Source organism: Cucurbita pepo, chromosome 9 (assembly GCF_057944985.1).
Source record: "Cucurbita pepo subsp. pepo isolate OVF chromosome 9, ASM5794498v1, whole genome shotgun sequence".
NCBI classification, from domain to species: domain Eukaryota; kingdom Viridiplantae; phylum Streptophyta; class Magnoliopsida; order Cucurbitales; family Cucurbitaceae; genus Cucurbita; species Cucurbita pepo.
The window spans coordinates 4,168,322-4,192,500 of record NC_141806.1 but is presented as its reverse complement, the minus strand read 5'-3'; the positions used below and the strand labels follow the sequence as shown (position 1 = coordinate 4,192,500).

At 41.5% G+C, this 24,179-nt stretch overlaps 1 protein-coding gene and 21 non-coding genes across 23 annotated transcripts; all 22 read left to right on the top strand.

Moving 5' to 3' along the window:
* The first annotated feature begins 83 nt into the window (after window positions 1-83).
* Window positions 84-155, top strand: TRNAW-CCA (transfer RNA tryptophan (anticodon CCA)). The gene has a single exon. It is a non-coding gene; the product is annotated as a tRNA-Trp (tRNA).
* Window positions 156-391: 236 nt separating this feature from the next.
* Window positions 392-463, top strand: TRNAW-CCA (transfer RNA tryptophan (anticodon CCA)). The gene has a single exon. It is a non-coding gene; the product is annotated as a tRNA-Trp (tRNA).
* Window positions 464-610: 147 nt separating this feature from the next.
* On the top strand, window positions 611-682 carry TRNAW-CCA (transfer RNA tryptophan (anticodon CCA)). The gene has a single exon. It is a non-coding gene; the product is annotated as a tRNA-Trp (tRNA).
* Window positions 683-1,137: 455 nt separating this feature from the next.
* TRNAW-CCA (transfer RNA tryptophan (anticodon CCA)) lies at window positions 1,138-1,209 on the top strand. Its single transcript has one exon. It is a non-coding gene; the product is annotated as a tRNA-Trp (tRNA).
* Window positions 1,210-1,409: 200 nt separating this feature from the next.
* Window positions 1,410-1,482, top strand: TRNAW-CCA (transfer RNA tryptophan (anticodon CCA)). Its single transcript has one exon. It is a non-coding gene; the product is annotated as a tRNA-Trp (tRNA).
* A 147-nt stretch (window positions 1,483-1,629) lies between these two features.
* On the top strand, window positions 1,630-1,701 carry TRNAW-CCA (transfer RNA tryptophan (anticodon CCA)). Its single transcript has one exon. It is a non-coding gene; the product is annotated as a tRNA-Trp (tRNA).
* Window positions 1,702-2,652: 951 nt separating this feature from the next.
* On the top strand, window positions 2,653-2,724 carry TRNAW-CCA (transfer RNA tryptophan (anticodon CCA)). The gene has a single exon. It is a non-coding gene; the product is annotated as a tRNA-Trp (tRNA).
* An 885-nt stretch (window positions 2,725-3,609) lies between these two features.
* Window positions 3,610-3,681, top strand: TRNAW-CCA (transfer RNA tryptophan (anticodon CCA)). The gene has a single exon. It is a non-coding gene; the product is annotated as a tRNA-Trp (tRNA).
* Window positions 3,682-3,828: 147 nt separating this feature from the next.
* TRNAW-CCA (transfer RNA tryptophan (anticodon CCA)) lies at window positions 3,829-3,900 on the top strand. Its single transcript has one exon. It is a non-coding gene; the product is annotated as a tRNA-Trp (tRNA).
* A 455-nt stretch (window positions 3,901-4,355) lies between these two features.
* TRNAW-CCA (transfer RNA tryptophan (anticodon CCA)) lies at window positions 4,356-4,427 on the top strand. The gene has a single exon. It is a non-coding gene; the product is annotated as a tRNA-Trp (tRNA).
* Window positions 4,428-4,663: 236 nt separating this feature from the next.
* TRNAW-CCA (transfer RNA tryptophan (anticodon CCA)) lies at window positions 4,664-4,735 on the top strand. Its single transcript has one exon. It is a non-coding gene; the product is annotated as a tRNA-Trp (tRNA).
* Window positions 4,736-4,882: 147 nt separating this feature from the next.
* TRNAW-CCA (transfer RNA tryptophan (anticodon CCA)) lies at window positions 4,883-4,954 on the top strand. Its single transcript has one exon. It is a non-coding gene; the product is annotated as a tRNA-Trp (tRNA).
* An 880-nt stretch (window positions 4,955-5,834) lies between these two features.
* On the top strand, window positions 5,835-5,906 carry TRNAW-CCA (transfer RNA tryptophan (anticodon CCA)). Its single transcript has one exon. It is a non-coding gene; the product is annotated as a tRNA-Trp (tRNA).
* Window positions 5,907-6,053: 147 nt separating this feature from the next.
* TRNAW-CCA (transfer RNA tryptophan (anticodon CCA)) lies at window positions 6,054-6,125 on the top strand. Its single transcript has one exon. It is a non-coding gene; the product is annotated as a tRNA-Trp (tRNA).
* Window positions 6,126-6,580: 455 nt separating this feature from the next.
* On the top strand, window positions 6,581-6,652 carry TRNAW-CCA (transfer RNA tryptophan (anticodon CCA)). Its single transcript has one exon. It is a non-coding gene; the product is annotated as a tRNA-Trp (tRNA).
* Window positions 6,653-6,852: 200 nt separating this feature from the next.
* Window positions 6,853-6,925, top strand: TRNAW-CCA (transfer RNA tryptophan (anticodon CCA)). Its single transcript has one exon. It is a non-coding gene; the product is annotated as a tRNA-Trp (tRNA).
* A 147-nt stretch (window positions 6,926-7,072) lies between these two features.
* On the top strand, window positions 7,073-7,144 carry TRNAW-CCA (transfer RNA tryptophan (anticodon CCA)). Its single transcript has one exon. It is a non-coding gene; the product is annotated as a tRNA-Trp (tRNA).
* Window positions 7,145-7,345: 201 nt separating this feature from the next.
* Window positions 7,346-7,417, top strand: TRNAW-CCA (transfer RNA tryptophan (anticodon CCA)). Its single transcript has one exon. It is a non-coding gene; the product is annotated as a tRNA-Trp (tRNA).
* Window positions 7,418-7,564: 147 nt separating this feature from the next.
* Window positions 7,565-7,636, top strand: TRNAW-CCA (transfer RNA tryptophan (anticodon CCA)). The gene has a single exon. It is a non-coding gene; the product is annotated as a tRNA-Trp (tRNA).
* Window positions 7,637-7,871: 235 nt separating this feature from the next.
* Window positions 7,872-7,944, top strand: TRNAW-CCA (transfer RNA tryptophan (anticodon CCA)). The gene has a single exon. It is a non-coding gene; the product is annotated as a tRNA-Trp (tRNA).
* Window positions 7,945-8,091: 147 nt separating this feature from the next.
* On the top strand, window positions 8,092-8,163 carry TRNAW-CCA (transfer RNA tryptophan (anticodon CCA)). Its single transcript has one exon. It is a non-coding gene; the product is annotated as a tRNA-Trp (tRNA).
* A 3,747-nt stretch (window positions 8,164-11,910) lies between these two features.
* On the top strand, window positions 11,911-23,271 carry LOC111802667 (cysteine synthase, chloroplastic/chromoplastic). Of its 2 annotated transcripts, XM_023687112.2 has the most exons (10): window positions 11,911-12,278; window positions 12,894-13,003; window positions 13,433-13,490; window positions 14,185-14,448; window positions 15,374-15,511; window positions 15,748-15,799; window positions 15,899-15,978; window positions 21,349-21,408; window positions 21,625-21,705; window positions 22,853-23,271. In XM_023687112.2, the coding sequence occupies exons 1-10, from the start codon at window positions 12,024-12,026 to the stop codon at window positions 22,943-22,945; spliced, it is 1,191 nt and encodes a 396-aa protein (XP_023542880.1). In that variant the 5' UTR covers window positions 11,911-12,023; the 3' UTR covers window positions 22,946-23,271. The 2 variants fall into 2 exon arrangements, with proteins under 2 accessions (XP_023542880.1, XP_086982990.1); XM_087126864.1 differs by lacking the exon at window positions 12,894-13,003 and having other exon boundaries at window positions 12,150-12,278.
* Window positions 23,272-24,179: the final 908 nt, after the last annotated feature.

The following is a 24,179-nucleotide window of genomic DNA, read 5'->3' as shown; positions in this document are numbered from 1 at the left end:
GCTCAGAAAGTTGCGTTGTATATTGGGCTTGGGTATAATTTACAGGCCGCGAAGCATTGGAATTAGAGTCACATATCGGTAAGGGATCCGTGGCGCAATGGTAGCGCGTCTGACTCCAGATCAGAAGGTTGCGTGTTCGATTCACGTCGGGTTCATGTTCTTGTTTCCCACCTTTTTAATCATGGCTTAGGGATCCGTGGCACAATTCCAGATTAGAAGGTTGCACGGTCTTTTTCTAGCATGACATCTTTAACCTCGATAATGGTATATTGGGCATGGGCATAATTTACGGGCCGCAGAGCACTCTAGATCAGAAAGTTGCGTTGTATATTTCGCTTGTGTATAATTTACAGTCCGCGTAGCATTGGAACTAGAGTGACATATCGATAAGGGATCCGTGGCGCAATGGTAGTGCGTCTGACTCCAGATCAGAAGGTTGCGTGTTCGATTCACGTTGGGTTCAAGTTCTTGTTCCCACTTTTTCGATCATGGCTTAGGGATCCGTGCCACAATGGTAGCGCACTCTAGATCAGAAAGTTGCGTTGTATATTGGGCTTGGGTATAATTTACAGGCCGCGAAGCATTGAAATTAGAGTCACATATCGGTAAGGGATCCGTGGCGCAATGGTAGCGCGTCTGACTCCAGATCAGAAGGTTGCGTGTTCGATTCACGTCGGGTTCATGGTCTTGTTTCCCACTTTTTTAATCATGGCTTAGGGATCCGTGGCACAATTCCAGATTAGAAGGTTGCACGGTCTTTTTCTAGCATGACATCTTTAACCTCGATAATTGTATATTGGGCATGGGCATAATTTACGGGCCGCAGAGCACTCTAGATCAGAAAGTTGCGTTGTATATTTCGCTTGTGTATAATTTACAGTCCGCGTAGCATTGGAACTAGAGTGACATATCGATAAGGGATCCGTGGCGTAATGATAGCATGTTTGACTCCAGATCAGAAGGTTGCGTGTTCGATTCACGTCGGGTTCAAGTTCTTGTTCCCACTTTTTCGGTCATGGCTTAGGGATCCGTGCCACAATGGTAGCGCACTCTAGATCAGAAAGTTGCGTTGTATATTGGGCTTGGGTATAATTTACAGGCCGCGAAGCATTGGAATTAGAGTCACATATCGGTAAGGGATCCGTGGCGCAATGGTAGCGCGTCTGACTCCAGATCAGAAGGTTGCGTGTTCGATTCACGTCGGGTTCATGTTCTTGTTTTCCACTTTTTTAATCATGGCTTAGGGATCCGTGGCACAATTCCAGTTTAGAAGGTTGCACGGTCTTTTTCTAGCATGGGCATAATTTACGGGCCGCAGAGCACTCTAGATCAGAAAGTTGCGTTGTATATTTCGCTTGTGTATAATTTACAGTCCGCGTAGCATTGGAACTAGAGTGACATATTGATAAGGTTTCCGTGGCGCAATGGTAGCGTGTCTGACTCCAGATCAGAAGGTTGCGTGTTCGATTCACGTCGGGTTCAAGTTCTTGTTCCCACTTTTTCGGTCATGGCTTAGGGATCCGTGCCACAATGGTAGCGCACTCTAGATCAGAAAGTTGCGTTGTATATTGGGCTTGGGTATAATTTACAGGCCGCGAAGCATTGGAATTAGAGTCACATATCGGTAAGGGATCCGTGGCGCAATGGTAGCGCGTCTGACTCCAGATCAGAAGGTTGCGTGTTCGATTCACGTCGGGTTCATGTTCTTGTTTTCCACTTTTTTAATCATGGCTTAGGGATCCGTGGCACAACTCCAGATTAGAAGGTTGCACGGTCTTTTTCTAGCATGACATCTTAAACCTCGATAATTGTATATTGGGCATGGGCATAATTTACGGGCCGTAGAGCACTCTAGATCAGAAAGTTGCGTTGTATATTTCGCTTGTGTATAATTTAGAGTCCGCGTAGCATTGGAACTAGAGTGACATATCGATAAGGAATCCGTGGCACAATGGTAGCGCGTCTGACTCCAGATCAGAAGCTTGCATGTTCGATTCACGTTGGGTTCAAGTTCTTCTTCCCACTTTTTCGATCATGGCTTAGGGATCCGTGCCACAATGGTAGCGCACTCTAGATCAGAAAGTTGCGTTGTATATTGGACTTGGGTATAATTCACAGGTCGCGAAGCATTGGAATTAGAGTCACATATCGGTAAGGGATCCGTGGCGCAATGGTAGCGCGTCTGACTTCAGATCAGAAGGTTGCGTGTTCGATTCACGTCGGGTTCATGGTCTTGTTTCCCACTTTTTTAATCATGGCTTAGGGATCCGTGGCACAATTCCAGATTAGAAGGTTGCACGGTCTTTTTCTAGCATGACATCTTTAACCTCGATAATTGTATATTGGGCATGGGCATAATTTACGGGCCGCAGAGCACTCTAGATCAGAAAGTTGCGTTGTATATTTCGCTTGTGTATAATTTACAGTCCGCGTAGCATTGGAACTAGAGTGACATATCGATAAGGGATCCGTGGCGCAATGGTAGCGTGTCTGACTCCAGGTTCAAGTTTTTGTTCCCACTTTTTCGGTCATGGCTTACGGATCCGTGCCACAATGGTAGCGCACTCTAGATCAGAAAGTTGCGTTGTATATTGGGCTTGGGTATAATTTACAGGCCGCGAAGCATTGGAATTAGAGTCACATATCTGTAAGGGATCCGTGGCGCAATGGTAGCGCGTCTGACTCCAGATCAGAAGGTTGCGTGTTCGATTCACGTCGGGTTCATGGTCTTGTTTCCCACTTTTTTAATCATGGCTTAGGGATCCGTGGCACAATTCCAGATTAGAAGGTTGCACGGTCTTTTTCTAGCATGACATCTTTAACCTCGATAATTGTATATTGGGCATGGGCATAATTTACAGGCCGCAGAGCACTCTAGATCAGAAAGTTGCGTTGTATATTTCGCTTGGGTATAATTTACAGTCCACGTAGCATTGGAACTAGAGTGACATATTGATAAGGGATTCTGGCGCAATGGTAGCGTGTCTGACTCCAGATCAGAAGGTTGCATGTTCGATTCACGTCGGGTTCAAGTTCTTGTTTCCCGCTTTTTTGATCATGGCTTAGGGATCCGTGCCACAATGGTAGCGCGTCTGACTCCAGATGACATCTTTAACCTCGATAATTTTATATTGGGCATGGGCATGGGCATAATATACGGGCCGCGTAGCACGGGAACTATAGTGACATACTCACAAGGGATCCGTGCCACAATGGTAGCGCACTCTAGATCAGAAAGTTGCGTTGTATATTGGGCTTGGGTATAATTTACAGGCTGTGGAACTAGAATGAGATATTAATAAGGGATTTGTGGCGCAATGGTTGTGCGTTTGACTTCAGATCAGAAGGTTGCATGTTCGATTCACGTCGAGTTCAAGTTCTTCTTTCCCACTTTTTTAATCATGGCTTAGGGATCCGTGGCACAACTCCAGATTAGAAGGTTGCACGGTCTTTTTCTAGCATGACATCTTTAACCTCGATAATTGTATATTGGGCATGGGCATAATTTACTGGGCAGAGCACTCTAGATCAGAAAGTTGCGTTGTATATTTCGCTTGTGTATAATTTACAGTCCGCGTAGCATTGGAACTATAGTGACATATCGATAAGGGATCCGTGGCGCAATGGTAGTGCGTCTGACTCCAGATCAGAAGGTTGCGTGTTCGATTCACGTTGGGTTCAAGTTCTTGTTCCCACTTTTTCGGTCATGGCTTAGGGATCCGTGCCACAATGGTAGCGCACTCTAGATCAGAAAGTTGCGTTGTATATTGGGCTTGGGTATAATTTACAGGCCGCGAAGCATTGGAATTAGAGTCACATATCGGTAAGGGATCTGTGGCGCAATGGTAGCGCGTCTGACTCCAGATCAGAAGGTTGCGTGTTCGATTCACGTCGGGTTCATGTTCTTGTTTTCCACTTTTTTAATCATGGCTTAGGGATCCGTGGCACAACTCCAGATTAGAAGGTTGCACGGTCTTTTTCTAGCATAACATCTTAAACCTCGATAATTGTATATTGGGCATGGGCATAATTTACGGGCCGTAGAGCACTCTAGATCAGAAAGTTGCGTTGTATATTTCGCTTGTGTATAATTTAGAGTCCGCGTAGCATTGGAACTAGAGTGACATATCGATAAGGAATCCGTGGCACAATGGTAGCGCGTCTGACTCCAGATCAGAAGCTTGCATGTTCGATTCACGTTGGGTTCAAGTTCTTCTTCCCACTTTTTCGATCATGGCTTAGGGATCCGTGCCACAATGGTAGCGCACTCTAGATCAGAAAGTTGCGTTGTATATTGGACTTGGGTATAATTCACAGGTCGCGAAGCATTGGAATTAGAGTCACATATCGGTAAGGGATCCGTGGCGCAATGGTAGCGCGTCTGACTCCAGATCAGAAGGTTGCGTGTTCGATTCACGTCGGGTTCATGGTCTTGTTTCCCACTTTTTTAATCATGGCTTAGGGATCCGTGGCACAATTCCAGATTAGAAGGTTGCACGGTCTTTTTCTAGCATGACATCTTTAACCTCGATAATTGTATATTGGGCATGGGCATAATTTACGGGCCGCAGAGCACTCTAGATCAGAAAGTTGCGTTGTATATTTCGCTTGTGTATAATTTACAGTCCGCGTAGCATTGGAACTAGAGTGACATATCGATAAGGGATCCGTGGCGCAATGGTAGCGTGTCTGACTCCAGAGCAGAAGGTTGCGTGTTCGATTCACGTCAGGTTCAAGTTTTTGTTCCCACTTTTTCGGTCATGGCTTACGGATCCGTGCCACAATGGTAGCGCACTCTAGATCAGAAAGTTGCGTTGTATATTGGGCTTGGGTATAATTTACAGGCCGCGAAGCATTGGAATTAGAGTCACATATCTGTAAGGGATCCGTGGCGCAATATTAGCGCGTCTGACTCCAGATCAGAAGGTTGCGTGTTCGATTCACGTCGGGTTCATGGTCTTGTTTCCCACTTTTTTAATCATGGCTTAGGGATCCGTGGCACAATTCCAGATTAGAAGGTTGCACGGTCTTTTTCTAGCATGACATCTTTAACCTCGATAATTGTATATTGGGCATGGGCATAATTTACAGGCCGCAGAGCACTCTAGATCAGAAAGTTGCGTTGTATATTTCGCTTGGGTATAATTTACAGTCCACGTAGCATTGGAACTAGAGTGACATATTGATAAGGGATTCTGGCGCAATGGTAGCGTGTCTGACTCCATATCAGAAGGTTGCATGTTCGATTCACGTCGGGTTCAAGTTCTTGTTTCCCGCTTTTTTGATCATGGCTTAGGGATCCGTGCCACAATGGTAGCGCGTCTGACTCCAGATGACATCTTTAACCTCGATAATTTTATATTGGGCATGGGCATGGGCATAATATACGGGCCGCGTAGCACGGGAACTATAGTGACATACTCACAAGGGATCCGTGCCACAATGGTAGCGCACTCTAGATCAGAAAGTTGCGTTGTATATTGGGCTTGGGTATAATTTACAGGCTGTGGAACTAGAATGACATATTAATAAGGGATTTGTGGCGCAATGGTTGTGCGTTTGACTTCAGATCAGAAGGTTGCATGTTCGATTCACGTCGAGTTCAAGTTCTTCTTTCCCACTTTTTTAATCATGGCTTAGGGATCCGTGGCACAACTCCAGATTAGAAGGTTGCACGGTCTTTTTCTAGCATGACATCTTTAACCTCGATAATTGTATATTGGGCATGGGCATAATGGGCAGAGCACTCTAGATCAGAAAGTTGCGTTGTATATTTCGCTTGTGTATAATTTACAGTCCGCGTAGCATTAGAACTATAGTGACATATCGATAAGGGATCCGTGGCGCAATGGTAGTGCGTCTGACTCCAGATCAGAAGGTTGCGTGTTCGATTCACGTTGGGTTCAAGTTCTTGTTCCCACTTTTTCGATCATGGCTTAGGGATCCGTGCCACAATGGTAGCGCACTCTAGATCAGAAAGTTGCGTTGTATATTGGGCTTGGGTATAATTTACAGGCCGCGAAGCATTGAAATTAGAGTCACATATCGGTAAGGGATCCGTGGTGCAATGGTAGCGCGTCTGACTCCAGATCAGAAGGTTGCGTGTTCGATTCACGTCGGGTTCATGGTCTTGTTTCCCACTTTTTTAATCATGGCTTAGGGATCCGTGGCACAATTCCAGATTAGAAGGTTGCACGGTCTTTTTCTAGCATGACATCTTTAACCTCGATAATTGTATATTGGGCATGGGCATAATTTACGGGCCGCAGAGCACTCTAGATCAGAAAGTTGCGTTGTATATTTCGCTTGTGTATAATTTACAGTCCGCGTAGCATTGGAACTAGAGTGACATATCGATAAGGGATCCGTGGCGTAATGGTAGCATGTTTGACTTCAGATCAGAAGGTTGCGTGTTCGATTCACGTCGGGTTCAAGTTCTTGTTCCCACTTTTTCGGTCATGGCTTAGGGATCCGTGCCACAATGGTAGCGCACTCTAGATCAGAAAGTTGCGTTGTATATTGGGCTTGGGTATAATTTACAGGCCGCGAAGCATTGGAATTAGAGTCACATATCGGTAAGGGATCTGTGGCGCAATGGTAGCGCGTCTGACTCCAGATCAGAAGGTTGCGTGTTCGATTCACGTCGGGTTCATGGTCTTGTTTCCCACTTTTTTAATCATGGCTTAGGGATCCGTGGCACAATTCCAGATTAGAAGGTTGCACGGTCTTTTTCTAGCATGGGCATAATTTACGGGCCGCAGAGCACTCTAGATCAGAAAGTTGCGTTGTATATTTCGCTTGTGTATAATTTACAGTCCGCGTAGCATTGGAACTAGAGTGACATATTGATAAGGTTTCCGTGGTGCAATGGTAGCGTGTCTGACTCCAGATCAGAAGGTTGCGTGTTCGATTCACGTCGGGTTCAAGTTCTTGTTCCCACTTTTTCGGTCATGGCTTAGGGATCCGTGCCACAATGGTAGCGCACTCTAGATCAGAAAGTTGCGTTGTATATTGGGCTTGGGTATAATTTACAGGCCGCGAAGCATTGGAATTAGAGTCACATATCGGTAAGGGATCCGTGGCGCAATGGTAGCGCGTCTGACTCCAGATCAGAAGGTTGCGTGTTCGATTCACGTCGGGTTCATGTTCTTGTTTTCCACTTTTTTAATCATGGCTTAGGGATCCGTGGCACAACTCCAGATTAGAAGGTTGCACGGTCTTTTTCTAGCATGGGCATAATTTACGGGCCGTAGAGCACTCTAGATCAGAAAGTTGCGTTGTATATTTCGCTTGTGTATAATTTACAGTCCGCGTAGCATTGGAACTAGAGTGACATATCGATAAGGAATCCGTGGCACAATGGTAGCGCGTCTGACTCCAGATCAGAAGGTTGCATGTTCGATTCACGTTGGGTTCAAGTTCTTCTTCCCACTTTTTCGATCATGGCTTAGGGATCCGTGCCACAATGGTAGCGCACTCTAGATCAGAAAGTTGCGTTGTATATTGGACTTGGGTATAATTCACAGGTCGCGAAGCATTGGAATTAGAGTCACATATCGGTAAGGGATCCATGGCGCAATGGTAGCGCGTCTGACTCCAGATCAGAAGGTTGCGTGTTCGATTCACGTCGGGTTCATGGTCTTGTTTCCCACTTTTTTAATCATGGCTTAGGGATCCGTGGCACAATTCCAGATTAGAAGGTTGCACGGTCTTTTTCTAGCATGACATCTTTAACCTCGATAATTGTATATTGGGCATGGGCATAATTTACGGGCCGCAGAGCACTCTAGATCAGAAAGTTGCGTTGTATATTTCGCTTGTGTATAATTTACAGTCCGCGTAGCATTGGAACTAGAGTGGCATATTGATAAGGTTTCCGTGGCGCAATGGTAGCGTGTCTGACTCCAGATCAGAAGGTTGCGTGTTCGATTCACGTCAGGTTCAAGTTTTTGTTCCCAATTTTTCGGTCATGGCTTACGGATCCGTGCCACAATGGTAGCGCACTCTAGATCAGAAAGTTGCGTTGTATATTGGGCTTGGGTATAATTTACAGGCCGCGAAGCATTGGAATTAGAGTCACATATCTGTAAGGGATCCGTGGCGCAATGGTAGCGCGTCTGACTCCAGATCAGAAGGTTGCGTGTTCGATTCACGTCGGGTTCATGGTCTTGTTTCCCACTTTTTTAATCATGGCTTAGGGATCCGTGGCACAATTCCAGATTAGAAGGTTGCACGGTCTTTTTCTAGCATGACATCTTTAACCTCGATAATTGTATATTGGGCATGGGCATAATTTACAGGCCGCAGAGCACTCTAGATCAGAAAGTTGCGTTGTATATTTCGCTTGGGTATAATTTACAGTCCACGTAGCATTGGAACTAGAGTGACATATTGATAAGGGATTCTGGCGCAATGGTAGCGTGTCTGACTCTAGATCAGAAGGTTGCATGTTCGATTCACGTCGGGTTCAAGTTCTTGTTTCCCGCTTTTTTTATCATGGCTTAGGGATCCGTGCCACAATGGTAGCGCGTCTGACTCCAGATGACATCTTTAACCTCGATAATTTTATATTGGGCATGGGCATGGGCATAATATACGGGCCGCGTAGCACGGGAACTATAGTGACATACTCACAAGGGATCCGTGCCACAATGGTAGCGCACTCTAGATCAGAAAGTTGCGTTGTATATTGGGCTTGGGTATAATTTACAGGCTGTGGAACTAGAATGACATATTGATAAGGGATTTGTGGCGCAATGGTTGTGCGTTTGACTTCAGATCAGAAGGTTGCATGTTCGATTCACGTCGAGTTCAAGTTCTTCTTTCCCTCTTTTTCGATCATGGCTTACGGATCCGTGGGGCAACGGTAGCGCGTCTGACTCCATATCAGAAGGTTGCACGGTCTTTTTCTAACATGACATCTTTAACCTCGATAATTGTATATTGGGCATGGGCATAATGACATACTGACAACGGATCCGAGGCACAATGGTAGCGCACTCTAAATTAGAATTGCGTTGTATATTGGGCTTGGGTATAATTTACAGGCTGGTAACATTGGAACTAGAGTGACATATCGATAAGGGAGTCGTGGGGCAATGGTAGTGCGTCAGACTTTAGATTAGAAGGTTGCGTGTTTGATTCACGTCGAGTTCAAATTCTTCTTTCCCTCTTTTTCGATCATGGCTTAGGGATCCGTGGGGCAACGGTAGCGCGTCTGACTCCAGATCAGAAGGTTGCACGGCCTTTTTCTAACATGACATCTTTAACCTCGATAATTGTATATTGGGCATGGGCATACTGACAACGGATCCGTGCACAATTGTAGCGCACTCTAAATTAGAATTGCGTTGTATATTGGGCTTGGGTATAATTTACAGGTTGCGTAACATTGGAACTAGAGTGACATATTGATAAGGGATTCGTGGCGCAATGGTAGTGCGTCAGACTCCAGATCAGAGGTTGTGTGTTCAATTCATGTCGTGTTCAAGTTCTTCTATCCCTCTTTTTCGATCATGGCTTAGGGATCTGGGGGCAACTGTAGCGCGTCTGATTCCAGATCAGAAGGTTGCACGGTCTTTTTCTAACATGACATCTTTAACCTCGATAATTGTATACTGGGCATAGAAAATAGAAAGTTGCGTTGTATATTGGACTTGGGTATAATTTACAGGCCACGTAGCATTGGAACTAGAGAGACATATCGATAAGGGATTTGTGGTGCAATGGTAGTGCGTCTGACTTTAGATCAAAAGGTTGTGTGTTCGATTCACTTCGGGTTCAAGTTCTTGTTTTCCCACTTTTTTGATCATGACTTAGGGATCCGTGGCACAACGGTAGCGCGGAGTCAGAAGGTTGCACGGTCTTTTTCTAATATGACATCTTTAACCTCGATAATTGTATATTGGGCATGGGCATAATTTATGGGCCGCAGAGCGCACTCTAGATCAGAAAGTTGCGTTGTATATTGGGCGTGGGTATAATTTACAGTCCACCTAGCATTGGAACTAGAGTGACATATCGATAAGGGATCCGTGGCGCAATGGTAGCGTGTCTGACTCCAGATGAGAAGGTTGCACGAACATGACATCTTTAACCTCGATAATTGTATATTGGGCATGGGCATAATTTACGGGCCGAGCGCACTCGAGATCAGAAAGTTGCGTTGTATATTGGGCGTGGGTATAATTTACAGTCCACGTAGCATTGGAACTAGAGTGACATATCGATAAGGGATCTGTGGCGCAATGGTAGCACGCCTGACTCCAGTTGAGAAGGTTGCACGAACATGACATCTTTAACCTCGATAATTGTATATTGGGCATGGGCATAATTTACGGGCCCAGCGCACTCTAGATCAGAAAGTTGCGTTGTATATTGGGCTTGGGTATAATTTACATGCCACGTAGCATTGGAACTAGAGAGACATATCGATAAGGGATTTGTGGTGTAATGGTAGCACGTTTGACTTTAGATCAAAAGGTTGCGTGTTCGATTCACGTCGGTAACAAGTTCTTGTTTCCCACTTGTTTGATCATGGCATAGGGATCCGTGGCACAACGGTAGCGCGGAGTTAGAAGGTTGCACGGTCTTTTTCCATGACATCTTTAACCTCGATAATTATATATTGGGCTTGGGTATAATTTACAGGCCGCGTAGCATTGGAACTAGAGTGACATATCGATAAGGGATTCATGGCGCAATGGTAGCGTGTCTGACTCCAGATTAGAAGGTTGCATGTTCGATCATGGCTTTGGTATCCGTGTGGCAACGATAGTGCGTCTGACTCAGAAGGTTGCATGTTCGATCATGGCTTTGGTATCCGTGTGGCAACGATAGTGTGTCTGACTCCAGATCAGAAGGTTGCACGGTCTTTTTCTAACATGGCTTGTATATTGGGCATGGACATAATTTACGGTAGATCCGTGGTACAATGTAGCGCACTCTAGATTAGAAAGTTGCGTTGTATATTGAGCTTGAGTATAATTTACTGGCCGCGTAACAATGGAACTTGAGTGACAATATCAATAAGGGATCTGTGGTGTAATGGTAGCGCGTCTGACTCTAGATTAGAAGGTTGCGTGTTCTATTCACGTTGGGTTCAAGTTCTTGTTTCCCTTTTTTTCGATCATGGCTTAGGGATCTGTGGGGGCAACGGTAGCGCGTCTACTGCCGAGTAGCACTGCAACTAGAGTGACATACTGACAAGGGATCCGTGGCACAATAGTAGCGCACTCTAGATTTGCGTTGTATATTGGGCTTGGGTATAATTTACAGGCCACGTAGTATTGAAACTAGAGTGACATATTTATAAGGGATTCGTGGCGCAATGGTAGCGCGTCTGACTCAGATTAGAAGGTTGCGTGTTCGATTCACTTCGGGTTCAAGTTCTTCTTTCACTGTTAGTCAATGTTTTTTCGTTATATAATTGGGTTTGGGCTTAGTCAGGGTCTTCTTTTACTTTTAGTCCGGGTTTTCTCGTTATATAATTGGGTTTGGTTGGGCATATTTGACTAGTCAGGGTTTTTGCAGACTTCAGATTAGAAGATTGCTTGTTGTTCTTCTTTCTCTCTTTTTCTAAAAGCATGACTTCCTTTGATAATTATGAATCTTGTGTGACTATTTGAAGTTTAAATTCTTATAACTTAGTGTGACATACCATGGTGCAATGGTAGTGCGTCTGACTCCAGATCAGAAACGTTAGATACGAATCTTCCGAAAAGTGGAAAGAAACTCTCTTTGTTACCTAAACAAAATGTTTTTCATTTTTAAAAAATAAAATTAGATTGCAAAATAAAAAATTGTTTTAAAGAAATATATATATATTTCCAATCTCTAGAAATGTAAATTAAAAAATTCACAAAAATAGAAATGGGAGGCATGGCCAATATGGGAACGTGCCACACGCACGGAATAAAGTCTCGGGGAAATAACGAAAACTCTGTCAGTGTGAACTTGAGGCGAACATTTCTGCTTGGTGGATAGAGACTTGGATATTGAAGGAGGAGAGATCTTTCCGGCCAATGGCTTCCGCTTCTATCATCAATTCCTTGATTTCTCCTCTCTGCAACTCCGGCGCAAAATCGGAGGTCTTCTTTTTGAATTCTTCGCCGAATTCTAGATGCCAGACTCTAGGACGCATTCCGTCTCTGAAATCGAAGAAGAGCAATTTGTTTGGGACAGTCTCTTCCTCTTCTGTATCTGTTGTTTGCAAGGCGGTATCTGCTAAGCCGGAAACTGAGATTGACGGCCTCAACATCGCCAAAGATGTAACTCAGGTGAAAATGATGGTCAATGGACCTCCCTCTCTCTCTCTCTTTTTCCTTGACATTGACATGCTAGTTTCTTGATTGCTTGGCTAAATTAAATTTCATGCTTATGGAGTTAGCTTGGCTGACATCATACTGAAAACTCAACGTATTAAATTTTAGCAATCCAAAACTTTTTATACGTATTAATACGGCATAATGATTGTGGATATCGTTTCAGATTGGTACGATAACATCCACCATCTACGCTGATTTTGGTACCATTTCGATAATTTTACCAATTTTTTTTTCTAATTCAAATCAAATGAACTCGTTAAATTATATAAAATGGTTGTAGCGAACGTCGTGGGATTGCTGTTAAGCCAATAGTAAACATTGCAAATATGCTAAGTGATAAACCAACTTGGTCAGTGTTTTTTTTACACCCTGGTTTTTTGGGAACATGAAACAGTCGGACTTCAGCAACCTAGTAAATCGTGTTTGGAATGTTTAGGAACAACTGTGGTTCAAGATTTAAGATAGTAAATAAAAGGAATCTGGTCAATTGGTTATCTCATATTATTTGAAACATTGAACTTCACCCTACAGATCTTTGTATGAGATATTTCTTTCGTTGTGATGCAGCTGATAGGTAAGACACCCATGGTCTACCTGAACAATATCGTGAAGGGATCTGTAGCAAACATTGCTGCTAAGCTTGAAATAATGGAACCATGTTGTAGTGTTAAGGACAGGTGAGAAAAAAAGCAGGAGGAGGTCAAGTGTTCAACTATTATATGGCAAACTGTATTTGTACAATTATCCTGGTTATGCCAGTGGCAATATCCTTTGGCCAACTATTGAGGAGAATGATTACTATGGGTGTACATCCAACCCCGACCAACCCAACCCGAATTATAGGGAGTGGGTTGGGTTGGGTTGGGTTGGGTTATTTTTCCTGAACCTGAATTGACTCGGTTCAGTTTCGGGTTCATAGGATAAAAACCTCGGGTTGGTCTGAACCGAACAAAAATTATAAAATTAATTAAGAAGTTTAGCGTATTCATAAATATATGAATGGATTATCTCATGAAGTGTTCTTTTATGATCATGCGAGTTGTACTATCTATACTTATCAGAGAATTGGTGCATCTTCTCACCATTTGTACTCAAATTGTCTTCAGGATAGGTTATAGTATGATATCTGATGCTGAGAAGAAAGGACTTATTTCACCAGGAAAGGTAATACATTAGAGACGTAAATTTCATGCTTCTAGAAAATTACGTTTCATTACATTTCGTATTTGTTTAAAAATGAATTGTTGAATAAATTATATATTTGTTGCCGTTTCTTCACATGCATTTGTAGTTTTTGACCTGTTTTCAGACTGCATTTTACACCATAATAGTAACTGAAACTATATCTACAATATCCTCCAGCATCTTGTCTTAGCATAGGGATTGAATTGTTTGAATGTCCCCTCGCGGTGCCATGTAAACTTAAGAATATTTATCTTCTCATGGTTATTTGATAAATAGCAACTGCCTTGCTCATTTGAGATACTTGTAACAAAGAGAACTTGTACAGTAACATATCAAAGATGCTGATGAGTGATGGTATCTTCTTTATATAATTGCCTACCTCCCGTGATGGTTATCTTGAACTTCTTCTTTCTCCTTTTCCTTTTCTTTCTTTATCGGATTTGAAGCATTTATGTACTTGTATTATCAAGAAAGCATGGATTGGACTTAGGAGTATACCAAATTTTCAGATGGGATCTCCTAGTTGTTACCTTCCCCGATAGTAATCTTGCGCAAGCATGTTTCAGAAATTGAAACATTTACCTAAATATTTCCAATTTCTGGTTGATGTAAGTACAGAAATATTCTGTCTGGTCAGAATATTTAATAACATAATTCTGTTGCTTATTTTCAGAGTATTTTGGTTGAGCCTACCAGTGGAAACACAGGAATTGGTCTTGCGTTTATTGCTGCTTCAAAGGGATACAAACTAATATTGACAATGCCATCATCAATGAGTATGGAGAGGAGAGTTCTTTTAAAAGCATTTGGAGCCGAACTAGTATTAACTGATGCAGCTAAAGGCATGAAGGGAGCAGTTCAGAAAGCTGAAGAAATTCTAAAAAAGACACCTAATTCTTACATGCTTCAACAATTTGACAATTCCGCTAACCCTAAGGTATGAAGTCAAAAGTCTCACGTGAAAGACGTTGTTCTACCTGATTATTTAAACTGAAGACAAGCACTCCGTTGACTCACTGTGGACCAAACAAAGATATTAGTAGTAAACTAGTTATGGGGCCATAATTTAATTCTTCTATGCTTACTATGAAGCATGGACACTCAAGTTTGGTTAACTTGCCTATGCACACACATTGGACAGTTTGATTCCCCAACAATTATTGTACACTTAGCTAGCATAATAGGTACATGTTGAACACTTTTTGACACAATCACATACATGTAAATTATTTGTTTAGCATAATAAATGTGAAAGGTGTAATTGTTCAAATAATTGTTGAACACTAGAGCTGAGGCGTTTGAATATTTATTTATTTAGTTGTTAAAAATGGACACAAAAATAAATATTGGAGGAAAAATATAAATTTTATGAGTAAAAATTATTATAATAGTTTTTTTGAACGCATGAATGCATAGCATTACAAAACATAATTTTTGCACTTTCTATTCTTCTTTTATTTCTACATATGCTAATCAGATTTTGAAATTGATCTTCTGAGTTGCCAAATCATATTTGCACACGGAAATTTATGCAGTCCAATTGAAGTGGCAAATGAAATATTTCCAGGAAGAACAATTATTTTGCATTAGAATTACACAGCTAATAAATGATCCATTCAAGCTATCGTTAACTGTTTCAACCTTTGGAACACTCTACATTTTGATGCAGTAATATAATTAGAGACATGAATGATGTGGTTTGAAGGCCAGACATTGCATTACCAGAGAAAATATGAGTAAAATAGAGAACAGTGCAATAGCTTTTCAACAAACATAAGGCTAGGATTTGGTTGTCACGAATGATATGGTTTGCTGCTTGTGCAAAAGACAGCTTTAAGTGAAACATGAACTTGAGTTTGCAGGTACACTTCGAGACAACTGGACCCGAGATATGGGAAGACACAAGTGGCAAGGTGGATATTTTTGTTGCGGGAATTGGAACGGGTGGAACAATTTCTGGTGTTGGCCGGTTCTTGAAACAGAAAAATCCAAAAATTAAGGTAACATTGTTTTTTAGACATTTAGCTACTTCTAAATAGCATTACATTTATTTCATTAAATTTTTTTGTTGAACAGTAAGCTGTCAGATAGATCTTCCCAAATGTTCTTGAAGGAAAATTAGCCTATATAACCTTTTTTATGTTCTTCTCTCAAAGGCTCATCTTCTCATTTTAATGTTCTTTTACTTGTTCCTAGCTATTGAAGTTTAACAGCTCTTCTTTGGTTCATTCAACAGGTTATTGGTATTGAACCTACAGAAAGTAACATACTTTCTGGAGGAAAGCCTGGTAAGTCAACCATTTAAATTTTACTGATTATTAGTTATGAATTTTTTATTTTTTATAGCACCAAATTTAAGTGTCCATTACTTTAATATGGAAACGCAGGTCCTCATAAAATTCAGGGAATTGGAGCTGGTTTTGTACCAAAGAATTTGGACGAAGGTGTAGTTGATGAAATCATAGAGGTCCGTCTCCTGCTCATTTTTTCTCGATCAAGCATTTTTCTCTTCATTCAAATCTCTATTTGAGAATTGAAATGTTCTATGAAGCAATATTTAGTTTTACATTGTCAGCCATGCACGACCTTGCATAAGGTTAATCTAAGTGGAGAATTGATGCTCCCTAGTGTCATACTTTTCAAACCATGCAGTGTCATGACTTACACTCAGATCATGACCAACCTTAAGGAAAACTCCATCTTAGTCTTTTGATTAGAGTAGGGGTCTCGAGAGAGCGTACAGCCCCGCCATAGTCGCGAGCTCCATTATATGTTTTTCTTTCTTAGTGGCTTTGTCGGACGTTAGGTAAGGTTTTTTTTCTTCCTTTACTGAAGTTAACTTATGCGAAACTAAGCTTCATTTTGCCATACACGTAACTTGTACGTGTACTTCCCTTGTGACTAGCTGACTTGCCTCTACTCTAGGCTAAGGTCCTTCAAATGCAACTTTGCATCTCTTTTCATCATCTAGGTTCACAACAACACGGCTCGCACTCTTCTACATTGATTCGAAACTTCACCAAGATGTGTATAGACCCTTCATTGGGTCAAAATAGTCTTAAAACGCTCAACCAGAGCTTACCAAGTGATTTAAGCACTTGCCAAGATTGATTGAGCCATTACAACCAGGACATAACTATGTAAATTGGGGCTTATCAAGCTGATATAATGCTTATCGGGACATGACAATTAAATATCATGCTAATTGAGAACTCTGAAGCCCCACGTGCTTCACGATGCCATTCTGAGTCTCGAGATATCATTGGCCTTCGCAGTAGCTTGGGCACACTGACTTAGAATCGATCTATGTGTCAACCTTATGTTCAGGACCTCTCAAATATCCATCCATCTGGGCATTATCAAGACACAAGTCCACTCATGTCCAAACCAAATCATTTTTGCATATTGTGCTAGAGCTCTAACTGTATATTTCAACCTCCAACTCAAAGAACAAAATGCAAGTCGACACACCCACGCCACCTGACACAATCAAAGGCAGATGCCCAAGGCACTTGTCTTCCAACACTCGCCCACACTGTCTTTCAACACTCGCCCACACTGACACACACGTGTGTCATGTGGTAGCTCACGTCGGCCCTGAGACCCAAAAGAGGTGGTGAGCCAACACCATGCCTTCTCTTATAGTATCTAAGACATATTTGATCTGATACCTTATCTAAGACATATTTGATTTGATACCTTGTGAGGAGTTATACACCAACGTGGAACGTCTGTCTGGCTTACACCTTAGCCAACCTAAAGCTTATCCATAACACCTAACTACATTGTCATGTTTATTCTGGCTTACACCTTAGCTTGACAATTTTTCCCACTCTTCTCGGTGGTTTAGATCATGCACCATCGTACTCAATTGCATCATGACACTTCATGTGGCCTAATGAGCGCTACTCGTGTGTCACCTTTTATCCGTTCGGATTAGTGATAGTCACAATCTACTTTGTTCATAGTATGTTTGTGACATTCTCCCCTACGTAAACTTGTCATCATCATTGATGACTTTCTTGAGGGCACAATTCACATAGTGGACTGTGACACTCTCCCCACTTCATCTCGGCATCGCCCCAATGACGATCCAAACTTTAGGTTGACTCCTCACTGGCTCGCTGAAATTAATCATGCTTCTGAATGAATAAGACAACTACATAATACCTAGGAGTTATCCCACCTTCAGACTTACTTGCGCCCAATTTTTAAGACTTGGCCTGAGACTCACAATGTAGGCAAGGTAAACAACCACACACTATCTGCGAGCTATTCCACCAACAAACCTACTTCCGTCCAGTTCTTAGGACTTGACCGACGAGGCTCGGTGTGTAGGCTCCATAAAGGTTCTGACGTCTCATGGTCATTACTTAAACTTCTGATGCCTCTTGGACAACTTACTTTCTATCGCATTTTGGTCATCTTGTGGACACTTGCCCCGACAAAACTTTGACAGTTCCCTTGGCCAATACACATACTCTTTGAATGACACATATTGGTCCACCCCTTGAGTGAGGCTCACAAACCTACCACGAAATTACCTCTTTATGGCACCAACTCATGCGGTAGCGAAGTCTGAAAGCTCTTTGACAAAACCCTCTCAATTGTTGGCACTTTCCTACTGCCAGCTCTCAACTTGGCCACCTCTTGTGATAAACGCTGCAATGATGCTTCACTCTTGCTTGCTGCCGCTTCTCTTTTCTTGTCTTTTATATCTAGTCGAGTGCTCCTTCATGAGCAAACCCTGGTCTCGAAAACTTCTTGTGAAGTCACCCACTTATGCACATGGAAATGACTTAATGGATGCACGTGCTCACTTCTCTTGGAGCACTTTCATAGGGCAAATAACCAATTCTCTTGAGTTACTTCCCTCTCTTTATGCTCTCTTTTAGCCATGATGGTCTACTTTTAGAACTTCATCAATACCCACTTGGCACTTGACCTATGCATGTCATGTCACGGTAACTGTCGACTTCTCTGCTTGCAATTATTGCCATTATCCCTATGGTGGTAATGACTCTTTGGAAAGCAACCTACCTGGTACACCCTTGATTCTCTTGCCCACATACAAATCTCCAAGCTCGTGGCAAATGAGTTTTGTTTTTACATTTTGAGGGATAAAAATCCGTTAAATGACGTGTCAACAGACGACACTACTGAGTTTGAAGTACCCTGCCTAAATCGGCACTCTTGACACACTTTAGGAGTTTCAATTAACCCTTTGGTTCTTTCTCTAACGGTCACGGTCGTACTATTTCAGACTTATGAAGCGATTGTGTGGTACTTATTCTCACATTCAAGTAAGTCAACTGATAAGAATCACGGTGTTCCAAATGTTTCAACTGGACCTATTACACGATCCAAGGCCAAGAAGATTCAACAAACATTCATTCTTCATCTACAAAATTGGATCGGCTCGGTTTAACCATCATTTCTATAATTAGAAGCTGATACAATTGACGAAAGACAATTGAATATTTGCACGGTTGAAGTTGGAAAACTTTAAAATGTCAACAATAGGGTTTGAACGTACACGGGTGAAGCCAATAGATTTCAAGTTTGTCTCCTTGGCCACTCAAACATATCAACGTTTGTTGGAAGACTTTATTATTTTTTTCGTTTTCATTTTGTAATGGTCAAATGGTCAAATGGTCAAATTGACTTCGTCTTTTGTGGAGATTAAAGAGGATCGAGATTGAATCCTGGCCACAAACGTCTTTTGTTGGGAGACTATAAATATCCACAATATGTTATGTAAAAATGTAAAAATCAGATGGGTGGATGAATGAAATTGAGATCTCGAATTGAAACGTTTTTCTTAGAAACCCGAGCATCAATTTTGTTATTTCTAAGTTTCAAGCAATTCTTGTGGTAGAATTGCATCCGAGCCATTTAATCAAGTCTTGATCAAGTTCGATTGTGGAGTGACTCAATTTAGAACAAGGTTCCAAATCTTGTTTCTAGATCTTCGATCGTAAGAGGTAATCTAATTCTAGCCTTATCTCTTGGTTGATCCAAATCTCTTATAAGAAAGTGTTAATTACTTTGGGTTCTTCAAGGGTTCTTGCTTCAACAAAAGCTTTGATTATTGGGCGGAGGATTAGGGTTGCTTTATCAATTTGGTATCAGAGCTAGGTTACATCTTTGTGGCCGACTCTAGAATTGATTTTATCTTTCATTTCTGCTATTGTTTATCTTTTCTTTAAATATGGCCATTGTTTATCTTTTCTTTAAATATGTCCATTTATTTTCTTACTGTCATTTCCGCCATTATTCATCATCTTTTCACTTTGTTCTCATTTCCTTCCTATAAAGATCACATTTAGATCTTGAAAAAAAAAAAATATCATATTTGTTCCTACGAGTGTGTCCTTATCATTTATTTTACATCATTTGCATGTTTATTTGAGGATCTAAATCTGATACCAAATTGATAAGGCAACCTTAATCCCCTTAGCCCAACGATCCAAGCTTTGTTGAAGCAAACCTTGAATCAAAGTAATTAACACCTCCTTATACGAAATTTGGATCAACCAAAGATAAGGCTAGAATTAGATTACCTCTTACGATCGAAAATCTAAAAGCAAGATTTGGAACCTTGTTCTAAATTGAGTCACTCCACAATCGAACTTGATCAAGGCATGATTAAATTGCAATTCTACCACAAGAATTGCTTGAAACTTAGAAATGACAAAATTGATGCTCAGGTTTCTAAGGAAAACATCTCAATTCGAGATCTCAATTTCATTCATCCACCAATCTGATTTTTACATAACATATTGTGGTTATTTAAAATCTCCCGACAAAAGACGTTTGTGGTCGGGATTCAATCCCGATCCCCTTTAATCTCCACAAAAGATGGAGTCAATTTGACCATTTGACCATTACAAAATGAAAACGAAAAAAATAATAGTCTTCCAACAAACGTTGATATGTTTGAGTGGCTAAGGAGACAAACTTGAAATCTATTGGGCTTCACCCGTGTACGTTCAAACCCTGTTGTTGACATTTTAAAGTTTTTCAACTTCAACCGTGCAACTATTCAATTGTCCTTCGTCAATCGTATCAGCTTCTAATTCTAGAAATGATGGTTGAACCGAGCCGATCCATTTTTGTAGATGAAGAATGAATGTTTGTTGAATCTTCTTGACCTTGGATCGTGTAATAGGTCCATTTGGAGCACCGTGATTCTTATCATCAACCAATTAAAATTTGGATTGCTAGTAGCAGAAATAATGTATAATTTAACATATGCCTCATTCTTGGAAATAGTTTTAGAAAACGGGGTCAGAGAAAGTGTTGGAAAACGTTTTGAAAGCAATTTGAGAAAACAAATGTTATAAGCAAGCAAGCAATAAGGGACAACGACATTGACATCATGTAACCTGGATAGGGGGATACAACTAGTTGTCAAATTTTCCTACCTGTGTTATAAGTTATAAATGTAATTGTTGTCCCTTATTGCTTGTTAACTTATAATATTTGCTTTCAAAACCTTCTCTGACCTCGTTTTCTAAAGCCATTTTTCAAGAACGGAGCATAGGCTAAACCATCGGTCGTTTGTGCCACTGACGACCCAAGTAATTGGCCGTCTTATTCGTGGGCGAGAATAAGTGCCGCATTGTTTCCATGTGGTTTCCAAAGAATGTGATTGTGACACCCAACCCCCACAAACAGACATGCATGTACACACTTGCATACTTTTCCACTGAAATTGTTCCTCAAGGCAACACTATGCAGTGGAAACTAGTTGGCTGGGATAAAACATATCACGTACTCTTAAGTCGTACTTAGGTTTTCCTCTTATAAGTCTGACTATTTGTGATCGACGCAGATATCCAGTGAAGAAGCTATTGAGACGGCGAAACAATTGGCGCTGCAGGAAGGCTTACTGGTTAATACCTTGTTTTTAATTTGGCTATTCTTTTTTACCACTGAAATTCCATTTCTATCAAAAAGTTTTCAATCTAAAGCAGTATATCAAAACAAAAGAGAAGTGCTATATTCAGCTAGCTTAACTTAAAGAAGTGGGGTTGCTTTTTTAGCCTCGTTCAATATCTTCTGAAGTATTCATATATCTCCTGACATTACCTCATTGACTTGATATCAGGTGGGCATTTCGTCTGGAGCAGCAGCAGCTGCTGCATTGAAAGTGGGAAAAAGATCTGAGAATGCTGGAAAGCTTATTGCGGTACGCACCTTATTTATTCATTTTCTTAAAATAAACTTGAATGGTTTTCCCCCCTCTCATGCTCAGTTACGAAATATTTTTATGGGAGGAAAAATAAGCCGGATGCTTAATTTTGAAATTGGTTGGACAAGAGAGAAAATATCACGCATTTTCTTCTCTTTTGCAGTCAAATTAAGGAAGATGTAGGAAAATTCCTTTTTTATTTAGTATGCCTCGTGAACTTCTCTTAGCATCTTTTAGGAGCCAAAAAGGGTTCGGTAGTATGCAATGCTGGGAAAAGTTTTTGCATAAGTGTAACGTCCAAGCCCATGTATTGTCCTCTTTGGACTTTCCCGTTCGGGCTTTCCCTCAAGATTTTTAAAATGCTTCTTCTAGGGAGAGGTTTTCACACCCTTATAAAGAATGTTTCGTTCTCCTCCCCAACTGATGTGGGATCTCACAATCTACCTCCCTTCAGTGCTCTGGGTCCTCGTTGCACTCGTTCCCTTCCCCAATCCACCCCCCTTTGGGGCCCAACATCCTTGCTGGCACATTGCTTCATGTCAACCCCCTGTTCGGGGCTTAGCCTCCTTGCTGGCACATCGCCCGATGTCTGGCTCTGATACCATTTGTAACGGCCCAAACTCACCACTAGCAGATATTGTCCTCTTTGGGTCTTCTCTTTCGGGCTTCCCCTCAAGGTTTTTAAAACACGTTTGCAAGGGAGAGGTTTTCACACCCTTATGAAGAATGTTTCGTTCTCCTCCCCAACTGATGTGAGAAGTAGCACCTATTGATGATAGGAAGAAGCCTTTAGAAATATGACCAGTGGGATAAACAGCGCAAGTATCTCAGCCATTGTCTTGCTAATATTGGGGATAAATATAAGATACTGCCCTCTAGTTAAAACCGTTTCAAATCCAGCGCCTATGGTTTGAAAATGATCGTTTTTCACAATGTAGTTTGTTCATGCTTCCATTATTCTCGTCATCCTTGATGAATGACACCCAAATGAATGGCACGTCACTCTCCTTTTTACAAAAACATACCTTGTAATTTGATTTACAGCAAACTCAGTTTTATGCATCATTTCCTTGCTACTTCTTTTTTCCTCAGTTTCAGATGCTTAATTCTCTGCCATCGACTTACTCCAACGCGACGTTTTCAGGTTGTATTCCCTAGCTTTGGTGAACGATATCTATCCTCGGTCCTTTTCCAATCAATCCGAGAAGAATGTGAAAACATGCAACCTGAGCCATGAAGTACCTTTCTTTTGAGGAATCTATTGACAAGAAGGCTTTAGTTAGTTGTCATTATTTTTTATAATACAACACCTTGGTACTCCTCCATTAGCACTACGGTTCTATATGCTTCGATTGGAACTCAGGTATGCATAAACGGATGCAAACACCTTCTAGTTTCCCTTTCTTTTTTTTCTTTTTCCCTTCCAATTGTCCATTTCTTTGTCATTGGTTCCCCATGGAATCGTCTGAGGTTTCAGTATGAAAGGTGAAAGCCTGAATATTTTATGGCTTTACCATAGTTCCAACTTGCAGATAAATAAATTAGACAATGATGGTGTTCCTATTTCCTTTCCAGGCAGCTCAGTAACCGTCTTTTTTATATAAATAATCTCAGTTGGGTGTGTTGGGAGTGGTAGGTGATAGATGCATAATTGCATGGCACTGTCTATTGACCAACCCAAAGAGTTTTGCCTATGTTTTTCTTTTCTTTGGGAGCTTTATGCTTTTAGAAAAAGATTCTCTTAGGCATATAAACTGATGTTCGGACACATTCCACTAAGAAACCCACCAAGGAGTCGTCTCATTGGTCGATGACTTTGGGATGGTTCAAAGCCAAACTTCTCTTATAATAAGAGAATGTTGGTAGGTTTGGTTCACCCGACCTTCCTAGAGACAAAAGGGAGAAGGGAGAAGGGTGTGAAGATGGCCTTGTTATCCACACCTCTGGTTGGATGAATGGAAGATTGACTCGGATTTTCATGAGCGTTGGTAGGTCTTGGAGTACCTATCAAAGGCTCCCGTGCATACCTCAGGGTGATCATCATCATTTGCACCTCTGTAGAATGTGTAATCCACCTGTTGTATTACTAGTCATAGTATGGATATTGAGAGAAATTTCGTTGACCTCCACCAGAGAATGAATCCTCCAAAAATGGAATGAGTTCGTAATGACTACCATAATCAATCCACTCATCACTTATTGCTATTTTTTCTTGGTGGGAGTAAACAGTTCTTCCTGGCATTTTTTACTATTGATGAATAGGTGGTATCGTGTTCTTCAAGAAATTCAAGCAATGACTCTCTCGAACCTAAGAAATCAGATATTCAAATCTCCTAGCCTAAGAAAACTTAGTAAGTCTATAGTCGAAAACAGAAGAATCCATATTCAAATCAAACAAAGACTTCGTAACTTTGCAAGCTTTACACATTCCAAACGTGAACCAAACATTCTTGTAACATTCTAAGAATCGA